We start from the raw sequence: 13,975 nt of genomic DNA, 5'->3' as shown, positions 1-13,975 counted from the left end.
GCACATTGCTGCCTTCTTTGACAAAAGATTTAAGAAAGAGATGCCATAAATACGTGTGAGAAGATCTTCATAATAATTTTCAGGAGGTAAAATAAAAAGGAAAAGGAATATTTATGCTATTTGGAAAGAGAAGTCTTCATTTCCATGAAACTATTGATTAAATGAGCTGCCTTTTCTGGCCTGCTTGCTGAGATGATGATAAAATGGTCAGATGCCTGCACTGGGCTCAGTTGGAGAAATTTGAGTTTGGAATTCTAGACTTATCAGTGAGATGTCCATGCATCAGCAGGTGGAATATGCTACCTAAAGCCAGGAGTAGAAAACTATGACCCACAGGCCAAATCTGGCCCACCACGTTCTTTTGTATGTTCAGTGAACTAAAAATGGTTTCTGTGCTTCAAAATGGTTGAAAAAAATCAAAAGAAGACTATGTTATAATCTGTGAAAATTACATAAAGTTCAAATTCCCACCAAGTTGTACTGGAATGCAGCCATGCTCATACATTTAGGTATTGCCTATGGCTGCTTTTATGCTACAACAGCAGAGCTGATCAGTAGCAACAGAGATCTTATACCCTGAAAAACCTAAATTATTCATTACATGACTTATTACAGAAAAAGTTTGCTGACCCCTGTCCAATGCTGCCTTGGAGTTTCCAGGGACATTTCTGGAGGGGCCTGCTTTGCTTACATCATTCGGAGAAAAGATCTCCCCAAATAATCATTACAAGGGGCCAGAGAGAGATTAGTAAGAGCAACAGAGCAGTGTCTTCCTCCAACTCCAAACCTCTATCTACAAAGCAGACAAATGAAAGAACAGTCACTCTATTAGAGGAGAACCCCAACTTCCCAGGAAATACAACTGTTCAGTCACTGCTGGTCCTTTGATTCACTGAGCTAGTGAGGCCAGGAGGCTAGCTGTGAACCTTTGTCCAATGCCTCCCATCCCTGTCCACCCACTGCATGCCTGGCTGGCCCCATGTGGCTTACAATGCTTTGGGGGAGGCATATTAATGTCCACTGTACATATCAAACTCTGCTTGATTTAATCTCTAGAATTGACGGCTGCATTGATTGTATAAATGCCAATATTGCAATTCACGACAATGTCAGGGTTATTACAGTAACCCCCAAGGAGAGGAGGAAGCTAGCTTTCACTACCTGATCATTAGAATAAAGCAGGGGCTGTCACCATTATTGGTTTCCCTCTGCAACAGTCCACGGAAACCGAAGACACAAGCTGTAAGAAATGCCTTAGAAACTGTGACCAAGGAAGACCCACTGGGGAGCTCACATCACATATCCCCACTTCCTGCAGAAGACCTGGAGTTAGTTATCTGGGCTGCATGGAAGTCCAAGTGCCTGGGTGCCAACAGCAGAGAGCCAACCAGTCTATAATGCACTGTTATGTGACAGGGCTCCTAATTATTTTTAATTGGCCAGGTCACCTGGGAGGCTAGCTCCCTTCAACAAGCCAGAGGAGTATCAACTGGGCCCAGGGTGGAAGTGAATTCTAGACTAGGGAGGTGGGGAAGGCACAGTTAGCCGAGTGGCCGAGGCACAGATGCTGACCCCAGGAACTTCGATCTGGGATCAAAACACCCATCGTCAGACTGGCCACAGCTACATCACCCAGAGAACCTTATGAATGTCCTAATTCTAGAGCTTCAGCCCTGGTGTGTCTGATTCTGCTGGGTTTGAGGCACACTAGAGAAACTGATCATTTGTTTCTCTATGTATCTGGAATTCCCATGCATCCTTCCAGGCCCAACCCAAGCACAACCTGTGTGTATCTGATGGGACTTGCCTGGCCACTTCAACACACCCTAGTCCTTCTCCCCTACATTTCAATAGCATTTTGTGCCTCTTACCACTTAGCTTTAAATACACTGTTTCATGGGTTACATTTTATAACTTCTCTCTAGTTAATCCAGGAAATTACAATTGGGACTATCTCTTATATCTTCGAATCCCCAAAGTAGTTAGTTTCCTGTACCCAGTGAGTACACAGCCTCAAAGCATCCTCATGTAGCTGGCCCTACCTGTCATTCTCATCTCCAGCCCAGTGTTACTTTAGAGAGGGTTTCTTGGATCATACTTTCCAAACAGCACCTCCCAGTCTCTTTCTAGCCTACAATGCTGCTTTACTTTTTTCAAAGCATCCTATAAATATCTGAAATGTTGTGATGTACTCATTTGTCTACCTAGAGATAACGCCTTTTCTCCCGGCCCCGCTCTGCTAGAATATAAGCTCTGTGAGAGCAGTCGTTGTCAGGGATTGCATCTCCAGTAACTAGAACAGTGTGTGGCACATAGTAGGCCTCCTGGAGATGTTTTGTTAAATGATGTTATTTTTCATAGAAGTAGTAACTCACCTCCTAAACGTTTTCATGCTGGCAGATGTTGATTGAATATCAGTTGGCATGCATACTACACCAATATCCAGGCAAGTCATTAAAACCTTAGGTCCCAGATAGGGCATCCAGCCTATGACCTGCCACAAGCGGTAACATCAGGCTAAGTTTAGGCCACCAGAGCAAAAGTGCCATGAATACATCAGAATGTACATACATGGCCAGGTGTGGTGGCTCATGCCTGTAATCCCAGCACTTTGGGAGGCCAAGGCTGGCGATCATGAGGTCAAGAGATCGAGACCATCCTGGCCAACATGGTGAAACCCTGTCTCTACTAAAAATATAAAAAAATTAGCTGGCTGTGGTGGCATGCACCTGTAGTCCCAGCTACTCAGGAGGCTGTGGCAGGAGGATCACTTGAACCCGAGAGGCAGAGGTTGCAGTGAGCCAAGATGGCTCTGCACTCCAGCCTGGCAACAGAGCGAGACTCTGTCTCAAGAAAAACAAAACAAAACAAAAAGAATGTACATACATGAAGCAGCTTTGCAAGTAGAACCATTTGCACTCCTGGTCAGTTGGACAATGGCTGTTTGCTAAGAATTCAGACTTTCTGTGCTCTTGCCTGCAACTTTTCCACCTCTGAGACAGCCTCCAGCTTGATACTGTATTGGCTGTTAATGCTGATTTATAATTAAGTTGAGAACACACATACACATAGATAAAGCACAGGGGAAAGTCCAGTGTGTTAGCATACACAGCCATTCTGAGGACCCAGAAGAGTCCTTGTTTAGGAAGGATGGTCCCGACATCAGAAATGATAGGATTTTCCTGGCTGACAGGAACAGACCAATCCCAATCTGGGGATTAGAGGCCCAAGGGAGAAAGAACCCTTCCATCTGACTTTCCTGATTATTAATCCATTTTTCATGGATTAGCAAGACAATAAACTGTAGGAAAACCAATGTAGGCATTAAGACCCAAAGCTGCTAATAGAACAAGGGCAAAGAATAGAATGGATTGTTATCTACGCTGACATTCCTGGGAGAGACTGGGTGAGCCCACTGCTGCTATGAAGATGTTCACAAGCCTTACACGAAATAGGGCTCTGAGCCCCAGCCTCCCCAAGGGGACTATAGTTCATTATTGTCATCATTATGTCATGCATCATCATGCATTTGCCTGTCTATGACATGCACTAAGAAAGCTCGCAGATGTGCAAGGCTATTATCTATAAGAATACAAAACATTGCTATAAACCAATAACAATACAGGCAGCATTCAGCTTTCCTCACAACATTTAATAATAGTAAGAATAAGAGGTAACTTTATTGAGTCATATGTTGGATTTTAATCTTCACTACAGCCCTATGAGTTAGGGTCACTCTCATCTCATCTTTTTACAGATAAGAAAACTGAAGTGCAAAAAGTCAAGTGAATTACCCAAGCCATGCAGCTAATCATTGGTACAGGCAGACTCTGACACCAGCGCCATGGCCACAGGAATTACGTTCATACCACCTCCCACCATGCCTTTCCCACAGCACGTGATCACCCACTCTTATGAGGAGCCAATATATGCAGAGATTGAAAATTCTGAATATTGCTCATGCTCTGATCAGAGGTCTAGCTGCTTCAATCTATGCTCAGAATTTCAATCATCAAAAATAATTAGGACTAGGGACAGTATTATCCCACTGTCCCACTAGGGAAACCCCATTCCCAGCAAATGTGGTTCAGGGCAGAAGCGGGCAACATCAGATGAACAATCCCTCACTCACCAGGATGACCTTCTCTATCTCCTTGGGCGCGCACCAGTGAAACATCCCAGTAGAGTCGTACTTCTTCACATTGGAGTCCATGTTGTCAATCTGGTCATTGCCAGGAATTAACAAGGGGTCATGCCTGGGGAGAAAAGGACAGGAAAACCTAAGTGGAAAATGTGATAAATTATAAATGGAAAGTGCCCCCTGAATTACATCTCAGAGGATATGAAAGATGCAGAGGAAGTGGTTGTCACTGAAAGCCATTCTTCTGCTTACAGAATCCATCCTTTGAGAGACAACTGCCCCCAAACCACCACCCCGCGTCTGGAAGTGCAGCTGACCTTTGTCAGGCAGCATTTCTGCCTTTCCCCAGCTCCTCTTTTCCTAAATGGTCTTCCTAACATTTTGTGGATTTAGCCTCCCTTTTAAAGGCTACCTCACTCCTCTTCCTCTCATATTACCAGCTTTTCGATCTCCCCAGCACTCGCACACGCGTGTGCGCGCGCGCACACACACACACACACACACACACCCCAAAGGGTTGCTATTAGCCTCGGCAATGAAGAGGAAGGAATAGGAATAGAGCCTCATGCTGACTGACTGGCATGAGGATGGAAAGCCAATTACTCGCTCCTTCTGACTACAACTTCTGACGTGATGCTCTTCGCAGTAAAAGCTTTAACAGGCTGCACTTTAAATATTTTAGCAATTTGCCCAATCAGATTTTGCTCTCCCTGGCTGAAGCCCTTTAAAGATTCAGTAGCATGTCACTTCAGAGCAGATTGACTACCAAATGCCCACATCTGGAATACATGATTTCAATACTAAACAACACCCTCTCTCCTTGCCTTGACAACTGTATATGCACTAACCATCCAATGACGCTCCCCGCCACCTTCACCTCCCAACTGCTGCATTCCTTAGACGACAGTCTCAAGCTCAGATGCATCTTAATTAACTTGTTTCCAATTCTCAGGGCAACATTCACCCTCTATCGCCTTGTTTATTGGTGAAAAAGGAAGATGCTTCCATAAAGGCCTCCCGTCTAGTGGGTTGGCAGAGCCTCACTGACAACCTTAAGAATTGCAATGGAATCAGGCAGGTCTAACAAGCTTACAGCACAATAAATAAGCCCCTGCACCTTGAATCATAATCAATGTCCATGCTTTTATCTCTGATAGTGATTCAGCACCTCAGGTTTGGGAAATCATTGTTCCTTCCTGCAAAACTGGCCATATAATTAGGACATTGTCCCAGCTATATTTAACCATTCTTGCAATGGAGCTATCTTTTCTGATTAATATTGCCAACACAAGACAGAAAATATACATAGGGTCAAATTCCATACATTTATTGTAAAGTGATTTTACCTTTTGAAATTCTATATTTCAACATCAGAGGGTGACTTTTATTTAGTTTTTACTGTTTGTCCCTCTGAAATGTCTCTGATACTTCCCACTTACATGTCAAGGGTACAGAGCGAGACAGCAATCTCCCTTCCATGACCCAAAAACCTAGGATTAAGCTTTTGAATATCTACCATGACCCTCCAATATGCTCCCCACTCCCACATAAGGTGAGAAAAACTCTCTCACTGCATTTATTTATGCCTGAGAATTTGCTTTTAGACTACACCAAATGACAAATACCATGTGAAGCAAACTTGCAAAGTTATCTTCAATGAACATGCTAGACTATTACAGGAACTGTCACATCTGATCTTAAAAGAAAAAGAACAATCCCACTCTGAGTAGTATCTCAGTGTCTGGATTGTTGAGAGGTCTTGAGGTATGTAAACCACCAGGTCATCTTCCAAATACTGAACTTAGTCAATGATGTTAAGATAAAAAGGCAGTTGCTGATAAGAACTATTTACAGATCAGGGTGAGAGCAAATTTTGAGGGATGTTTTTGTCCTTGAAGAGTCTTTAACAGCTGCATAGATATCTATTAATATTATCTGGAATAGGTAGGTAAACAAAAGCCATCATGGAGAGGAGGTTTGAGAAAATGAACAAAATGAACTCTTTCTAGCCCTTGAAGAACGTATTTCAGTTGCAAGAAGATGTTAGTAGACTTGCCCTGAAGATATAGAGTCAGGTTCAAATTCCCTTGCCCTGTTTACTGGTTGGAGAGAAAGTGTTATCTCAGGATGACCTGAGACCTGCCCCCAATGCATTTAGGATTTAAAAGATACTCAGAATTATGTTCCCATAATATCAGCAAGCAAGCAAATCAAACAGCAAGCTGGCAAAAAAACAAACAAACAAACACTTTTAGAAAATATGTGCCTTGGGGAAGAGGAGATACATTTTGGTTTGGTATATTTGATTCTTTCTTGGAAGGAGTCAGACATCGGTAACAGTGGCCTGCAACTTTCATCCAGAAAAGCAAATAAGCAAGCCTGATGATCAATCGCCCTTTAATAAAAAGAAAAAAAGACAGCTAATGTCAAGCTTCATTAACTGGGGTAGAGGGTTCCAGAAACCAGGCATAATTTGACACTGGAGCTACAAGCCATGATTTGCACTGGAACATCCAGAGGCATCCAGGAAGTCTTAGAGGTATGCCATGCTACACTCTACTCCCCACACATCTCTCAGCCTGGCTTGGACCAGTTAAATATAAACAATCCAGGATTTCCCCCAAAGAGACTGACCTGAGGAACATCAAAAACCTCCCAGAACAGAGACACTACCCTCTCTGACCAGCTTGGTACTTGGAATTCTAACTTCAGTTTATTGAAACAGTAAAGCAACCAATAAGAATCCCCTATTCTGAGCATGGAATGCAGGATACAGTAATGATTAAGATAAAGTCTCTAGTCAAAGAGAGGTCCACAAGATAGCAGGAGAAAAAATACATATAAACCAATAGTTCAATAGTTATGGTACCTTGTGGCAAGTGTTACAGGAAAGTACAAGGTGATATGAGAATACCAAGAAAAAAGCTGTTCATATCCTCATATTTGGGTAGCATTAAGGAAGGCTTTGCAAAGAAAGTAGCATTTGATCTGAACCATGAAACGTGAAGAGGAATCTCAGCATGTTGCAGTGTTGATCCACTAATAGCCAGTAGGACCCACTCAGAGAATTGAGGCCCAAATGAAAAAGGCCAAATAATGGCACCTAAAACCATGGTTGAAGATGTCGGATACTATAGTGCCCAACCTAAGGCACAGAAGACTCAGACCAGGCCTTCCAGCTGTCTCCAGATGTGCAATGACAGTCAAGTAGAAGATGGATTAAACTGATTGAGTATGACTGATTGACAGCAGACTAAGAATGATGCATGCGATTTAGAAAGAACAAAAATCATGTTTCCAAAAAAGGAAGAGTGTTATAAAAACTGAAAGTAATTCAAAAATGAAATGAGTTGTTGCCCAAGACAGTGGGTTTTCTATCATTGAGACATTCCAGAAGAGCGAGGGATGCAGTGAGGATATGCATATAAAGGTGGATTAGCCTAGAAGATCCTGAAGGTTTGAAACACTGTGCTGTCATTGGGGAAAGACACAGCTAAAAGAATTTTGAAAGTACTGGACCATTGCTGGATATCAGAAAGCTGGAGAGCCCTGAGTAGGCAAAGAAAGGTTGCTAGAGTGAAGATGAGAGCTAAGCAGCATGGGACAGGGATTAATTTATGGCTCCAGTAAGGGCCAGCACTGTTACACACTCACTGGATTTCACAGTCTGGGAGTAAGCTGGGAACACAATTCATTCCAGCAACAACAGAGTCTGTAACTGTTTCTGGCCAGACAGTATAAATTTCTTTACCATGTCTGTTCCCGTAGTAATTTAAGGTACTTTAGGCTGGCTTATGCTGCAGAGAGATCTCTGGAACAGGTGGAGAGTGGATAGTCAGTTGGCCACAGGGACTAAATCAAAGTTTCTAAAGCTTCTATTACTAGAAGAAAGTCCAAGCATTTGCCACTGAGCACACCAACCAACTCTGCTACGACCCAGGGAAACCCAAAGGAATTGGAGAGTTTGTTATATGGAAAAGAGGATCATGAGAAATCTTCCTGAATAAGTGATCCCAACATCTTCAGTTTGCAAAATGATAGAGACCCACTTCCAAAGCCTCTCCCACAACTCCTCAAAGGCCAGTTAGTTGAAACCAAGGACCAGGATTAGATACTGTCTTTCACATGACAATGACATTACCTAAGTCTTCCACTCACAAAGTAATTTTCAATTTCCCTAAAAGGTGCCATAATTAATTCAAGGCTCACTTGTCACTTGCGACTTAGCCAATGTACATGCCTTATTTTAGGGTAATAGAAACTCTATGACGTGAGGTATATCTGCTGTTTCATCTTTATGGACTGAACTGTGTTCTCCCCCAAATTTTTATGTGAAGTCTTAACCCCCAGTACCTCAGAATATGACTGTATTTTGAAATATGGTCTTTAAAAAAGTAATTAAGTTAAAATTAGGTCATTGGGGTGAGTTATGATCCAATAGGACTGGTGTCCTTACAAGAAGAGGAAATTTGGGCCAGCTTTTCCATAGGAGGGAAGATTATGTGAAGACAGAGGGAAAAGACAGAGGTCTGCAATCCAAGAAGAGAGGTCTAGAACAGATCCTTCCCTCAGGAGCCTTGGGAGGAACCAACACTCCCAGAATTTTGTCTCAGACTTCTAGCCACTAGAACTGTGAGAAGCTCTGTTGTTTAAGACACTGGGTCTGTGATCCTTGATTACAGCATTCCTAGAAAATTAACACAATAGCCCACCTTGAAGAAAAACAGGCACAATGTATCAGATATCCCTCAGCTGAAGGCCCCTGGCTGCCCTGCTTGAATCTTAAGTTTTTCTTGTCGACTTAAGGAGGGGCGGGGGAAGCATCCTGCCATTATTTCAGGAATACATAGACATACATATGTAATACCCAGTATCTCCTCTAAAGGTTTTGGGTCAATATCCCTCCCCTCTCCAACCACCTTCTCTATCCACCACCAATATACAGGCATGTTAGATCTGCTCTGCCAGAGTGGTAACTTCTCTCCGTCTTTAACTTAGACATGCATTTGAGGATCAATGCCAATGACAGCCCAGCTTAAAGCAAAGAGGAAGCCTGAACACTAGCCAGCTAATTTGAGCAGTCTGACTTATACAGTCCATCTCCAAATGGAGTGTTCAGGGGTTGATACCACTAAGGGCAGGAAACCACCTATGTCCTTAGTGACAATATACCATAGTGTTTAAGCGGCCTGGCTCCAGAGTCAAAATATCTGTCTTCAAGGCTTGGCTCATCTATTACTTGCTATGTTGTACATTGCCTAAGTTTCTTCATCTGTAAAATGGGAATGTTAATCATTAGCATTATTCAATGGATTCCATTTGAGGATTACACAAGTAAAGACATTTCATGCCCTGAATACACCATCTGACCTAGAGCATGTCCTCAAGAAGTGTTAACGAGTCTTATGATTATCATCCTTCACACTTTGCTTAGGACCCACTCATGTATTAGTAGCTCTGATTATAGTGAAAGGAGGTAGGAGAGGGAGAGCATTTCAATAACAAAGATATAGAGCTACTATTATTATTTCTACTACTGCTACTACTGTTACTACTACTATTGCTGCTACTAGTACTATTACCACTGTTGTTACTATGATGAATAGCTGCCATGAGTCGAACCCTTCCAAATGTTGATGCACTAAAACTTTTACCTACATTTCACGATTTGCTAATCACAAGAAAAGCTGTAGGTAATTTATGTTATTATCGAGCTCTGTGTATACATGGGTAACAGAATAGATAAGTAATATGTTCAGGTGGCAGAGCCAGTGAGAGAAGAGGCAAAGCCTCAACACAAAGGTCTACTTGGCTGAAGGCCAGTGCTGCTGGGTGCCCACATCAGACCCTCCCACTTTCAGGAGGCAGCCATATCTTGTTCATTCTCCATCAAAACACCCAAAGTGGCAGTGCCCTAAGCAGCCAAGAAAGGGAAATCAGCATCGCAGGCACTTATAAATGCACCACTTATATGAATGATTAGTGGAAATTCACCCCATAACCCTTGCATCTTGGCTCACCCTCCAATGTCCACAGCTAGAAATTCAGCGTGCCCAAAGTCAAATAAGGAATACAGGCATGGCCAGGTACGGTGGCTCATGCCTGTAATCTCAGCGTTTTGGACGGCTGAGGTGGGCAGATCACTGGAGCTCAGGAGTTTGAGACCAGCCTAGGCAACATGGCAAAACTCCATCTCTACAAAAAATACAAAAATTAGCCAGGCAGATGGTGCATGCCTGTAGTCCCAGGCACTCAGGAGGCTGAGGCATGAGAATCACTTGAACCCAGGAGGTTGAGGCTGCCAGTGAGCCGAGATCACACTACTACTGCACTCCAGCCTGGCAACAGAGCCAGACCCTGTCTTAAAAAAAAAGAACATAGGCATACCTCATTTTATTCCACTTGGCTGTATTGTACTTTGCAGATATTATATATATATATATTTTTTTTTGAATTGAAGGTTTATTTTTTCATTGCTAGAGCACAGGCAGAGTAGATTTCTTAAGGCCTCTAGGATTTTCAGAATGGTAAATGAGCTTTTACTTCAACTTAAAGTCACCAGCTGCATTAGTTCCAAACAAGAATCAGCCTGTCCTTTGAAGCTTTGAAGTCAGGCATTTACAACTGTTTACAGAATGACATACTGAATATTTTAATCCTGCTGTTGAGACCTACTGCTCAGAGAAAAAGATTTCTTTTGAGATGTTACTGTGCACTGATAATGCACCCAATTATTCAAGAGCTCTGATGGAGATGTATAAGATGAATGCTGTTTCCATACCTGCTGGAACAACCATTCTGCAGCCCATGGATCAAGAAGTAATTTTGACTTTCAAGACTTATTACTTAAGAAATATATTTAATAAGGCTATCACTGCCATAGTGATTCCTTTGATGAATCTGGGCAAAATAAATTGAAGAGTTTCTGAAAAAGAATCGCCATTCTAGATGCTAATAAGAACATTCGTGATTCATGGGAGGAGGTCAAAATATCAACCGGAGTTTGGAAGAAGTAGATTCCAACCCTCATGGATGACTTTGAGGGTTTTAAGACTTCAGTGAAGGAAGTAACAGCAGCTGTGGTAGAAATAGTAAGAGAACTAGAATTAGAGGTGGACCCTGAACATGTGACTGAATTGCTGTAATCTCATGATCAAACTTGAACGGATGAGGAGTTGTTTCTTATGGGTTAGAAAAGAAAGTGGTCTCTTGAGATGGAAGCTACTCCTAGTGAAGATTCTGTGATTACTGTTGAAATGACAACACAGGATTTAGAATAGTACATAAACATAGTTGATGAAGCAGTGGCAGAGTATGAAAGGATTGACTCCAATTTTGAAAGAAGTTCTACTCTGGGTAAAATGCTATCCAACAGCATCACATGCTACAGAGAAATCTTTTGTCAAAGGAAGAGTCAGTCGATGCAGCAATCTTCATTGTTGTCTTATTTTAAGAAATTGCCACAGCCACCACAATCTTCAGCTACCACCCCCTGATCAGACAGCAGCCATCAACACTGAGGCAAGACCCTCTAGCAGCAAGAAAATTAAAACTCACTGATGACTCAGATGATTACTAGCAGTTTTTAGGAATATTTTAATGAAGGTATGTACACACTTAATAGACTACAGAAGAGTGTAAACCTAACTTTATATGTATTAGAAAACAAACAAAAAATGTATGTTGCTTGCTTTATTGCGATATTCACTTTGTTGTGGAGGCCTGGAACTGAGCCTGCAATATCTCTGAGGTATGCCTGCAAAAGATCTTTGTTTTGAGGATTTGCAGAGCAAGAAATGCCACTTGGTATCAATTAATCTCAGGAAGTGAACTAAATGCCTTGCTACAACAGAAACACAAAAAACTCGCCTTGAAGACAACAGCCTAAAGCAAAACCACAAATCCCTTTTCTAGCAAACCCACTGTGAGGAAGCTGATATCATATTTTAAAGTGCACAATTTCCCTTACAGGCAAAGACAGCCAATCCCTGTTCCTTCTGTGGCACTGGGTTCAACGCTGGACTTCAGAAATTTACATTAAAGTACAAATAACCAGCCAAACACACGAAAATGTTATGAAAAAGGAAAGTTACAAAATGGCTGGAAAATTGCATTCTTTTCTCGCTTGATTTTCAAGACCTTGTGTCTTATCACACGATGAGGACTTCTCTGTCATTATGAGCATCCCATCCAAATTAAGGGCACCCTACAGTGGTCTCCCTGGGAGATGAGAGACTTGATTAAAAGGAGGTGAATTTCTCATCCCTCCGTGGGCCTTTTATCCAAGCTGCAAATACTGACTTTATTGAGCTTCTATTATGTAAGGCACCATGACGGGGCTAACAGGACTTTTCTCAGGCTTCACTGTTTGGCTCATAAAGCCAACAGTGAACACTGTTCCTCATAAAGCCATCATCCCGAACAGCCAGAGAGACTGAAGTTATTTTCCCTTCCTAGGAACTTCTAGAGATGCTCCTTCAGCGATAATAATTTCCATGTCTGTTTTATCCATTAGATGGTGAACTATTTAGGGGCAGGGATCTATTTTGCTCTTCCATGTATTTCCAGAATCCAGTAGAGGATGCAACCAAACTAACAAGAGGAATTAATGAATCACCTCTAGTCCCCCAACACTCCAAGCAGTCAACAGAGACTCGGCAAACCTTTTGTGGAGATCAAAAACGTGTGCAGTGAGAACCCATTTACCTTTGATATCTTGTCACAATTTGTTTTTGGACAATCAGGGTTCTTGCAACATTTTTCATTCACAGGGAGGGTGTATGAATTAGGACACAGAGCATTTGCTATAAAAAGGGCATTGTGATGTGAAGGACAACCCTAAATTATGTCTCTAACCAGTCAAAGCTGCCTGAAGTTCACCAGAAGCCAGCTGCTGTAACTAATCAGCAGGGAGGACCCGTGTGATGGCAACAGTGGTCGAGACAGATGTTCTTAATTAAGCAACTATTTGGTTCTCCAGTGCAAAATCTGAACACTTCTGAGAGATGGGCCTCTATCATTTCAAGCTCCTCTCATTGTTCTCATTCTTAAAAAGAGTGGTTCTCAAACTGTGGCCCAGACCAGCCGCATCAGCATCACCTGGAAGTTTGACAGAAATGCAAATTTCCAATCCCCAGGCCAGATCTGCTGAATTAGACTGTGTAGGGCTGTGGCCCAGCAAGCTGTATTTTAACAAAGCCCTCCAGGTGATTCTGACACCTGCTAAAGTATGAGAACCACCGCTATAAAGTTTTGCCCAGATGGAGAATCTATATGGCTTGAGTAAATCCTACCCGTTAGCAATTGTCAACAACACACAGATTATGAAGCTGTAGTTCTATTCAGCAAAGCCAGGACTACAGGGAGGCAAGGGAAGTGACTAGGCAAAATTGCAAAATGGAAGGAGGTGCCTCACATTCTGGGTGCCTACTCTGATTCTCTGTGACTCTGTGGAACTCGAGGCATTGTGTCCACACTTGATTCTTGATGGGGATTTACTGACTAGATGCTGCACAAATGACTCTCTCTTGCTGACTTCTCTTCCCATGAGCTAATCAGCAAATAAATTTAAACAAGCAAATTAAATACTAGTCCTTGCAAATTGCAATACTTACAATTCAGTGTTCTACCCTTTTTTAACAACATGGTATCTAGTCGCTAAGACCTTGAGCACAATGTTCAAGAGTATCAGGCCACATAGGTGTATCTCAGCCTGTATCAGACACAGGAGGCTGGATTAGGTCTTAGGTGGTCTCCTCAAAAGGGCTCATAGTTGGGTGTTCAGCACCACAAATGGTTCCAACTGGATCTGCCTCATTCTTGGGTGCCTTGGCT

At 42.4% G+C, this 13,975-nt stretch overlaps 1 protein-coding gene across 23 annotated transcripts in view; it reads right to left on the bottom strand.

Annotated features, from left to right (window-relative positions):
• Positions 1-13,975, bottom strand: part of KCNMA1 (potassium calcium-activated channel subfamily M alpha 1) — a 759,311-nt gene that overhangs the window by 75,897 nt on the left and 669,439 nt on the right. For all 23 annotated transcript variants that reach the window (XM_065520852.2, XM_065520843.2, XM_065520844.2 and 20 more), the window contains one exon: positions 4,133-4,256. In XM_065520852.2, the coding sequence (XP_065376924.1) occupies positions 4,133-4,256 (124 nt within the window). The remainder of the gene's footprint in view (positions 1-4,132; positions 4,257-13,975) is intronic.

The sequence above is a fragment of the Macaca fascicularis genome, chromosome 9 (genome assembly GCF_037993035.2).
Source record: "Macaca fascicularis isolate 582-1 chromosome 9, T2T-MFA8v1.1".
Classification (NCBI taxonomy): domain Eukaryota; kingdom Metazoa; phylum Chordata; class Mammalia; order Primates; family Cercopithecidae; genus Macaca; species Macaca fascicularis.
The sequence above is the reverse complement of the archived record's forward strand: the minus strand, read 5'-3'. Positions and strand labels throughout refer to the sequence as shown.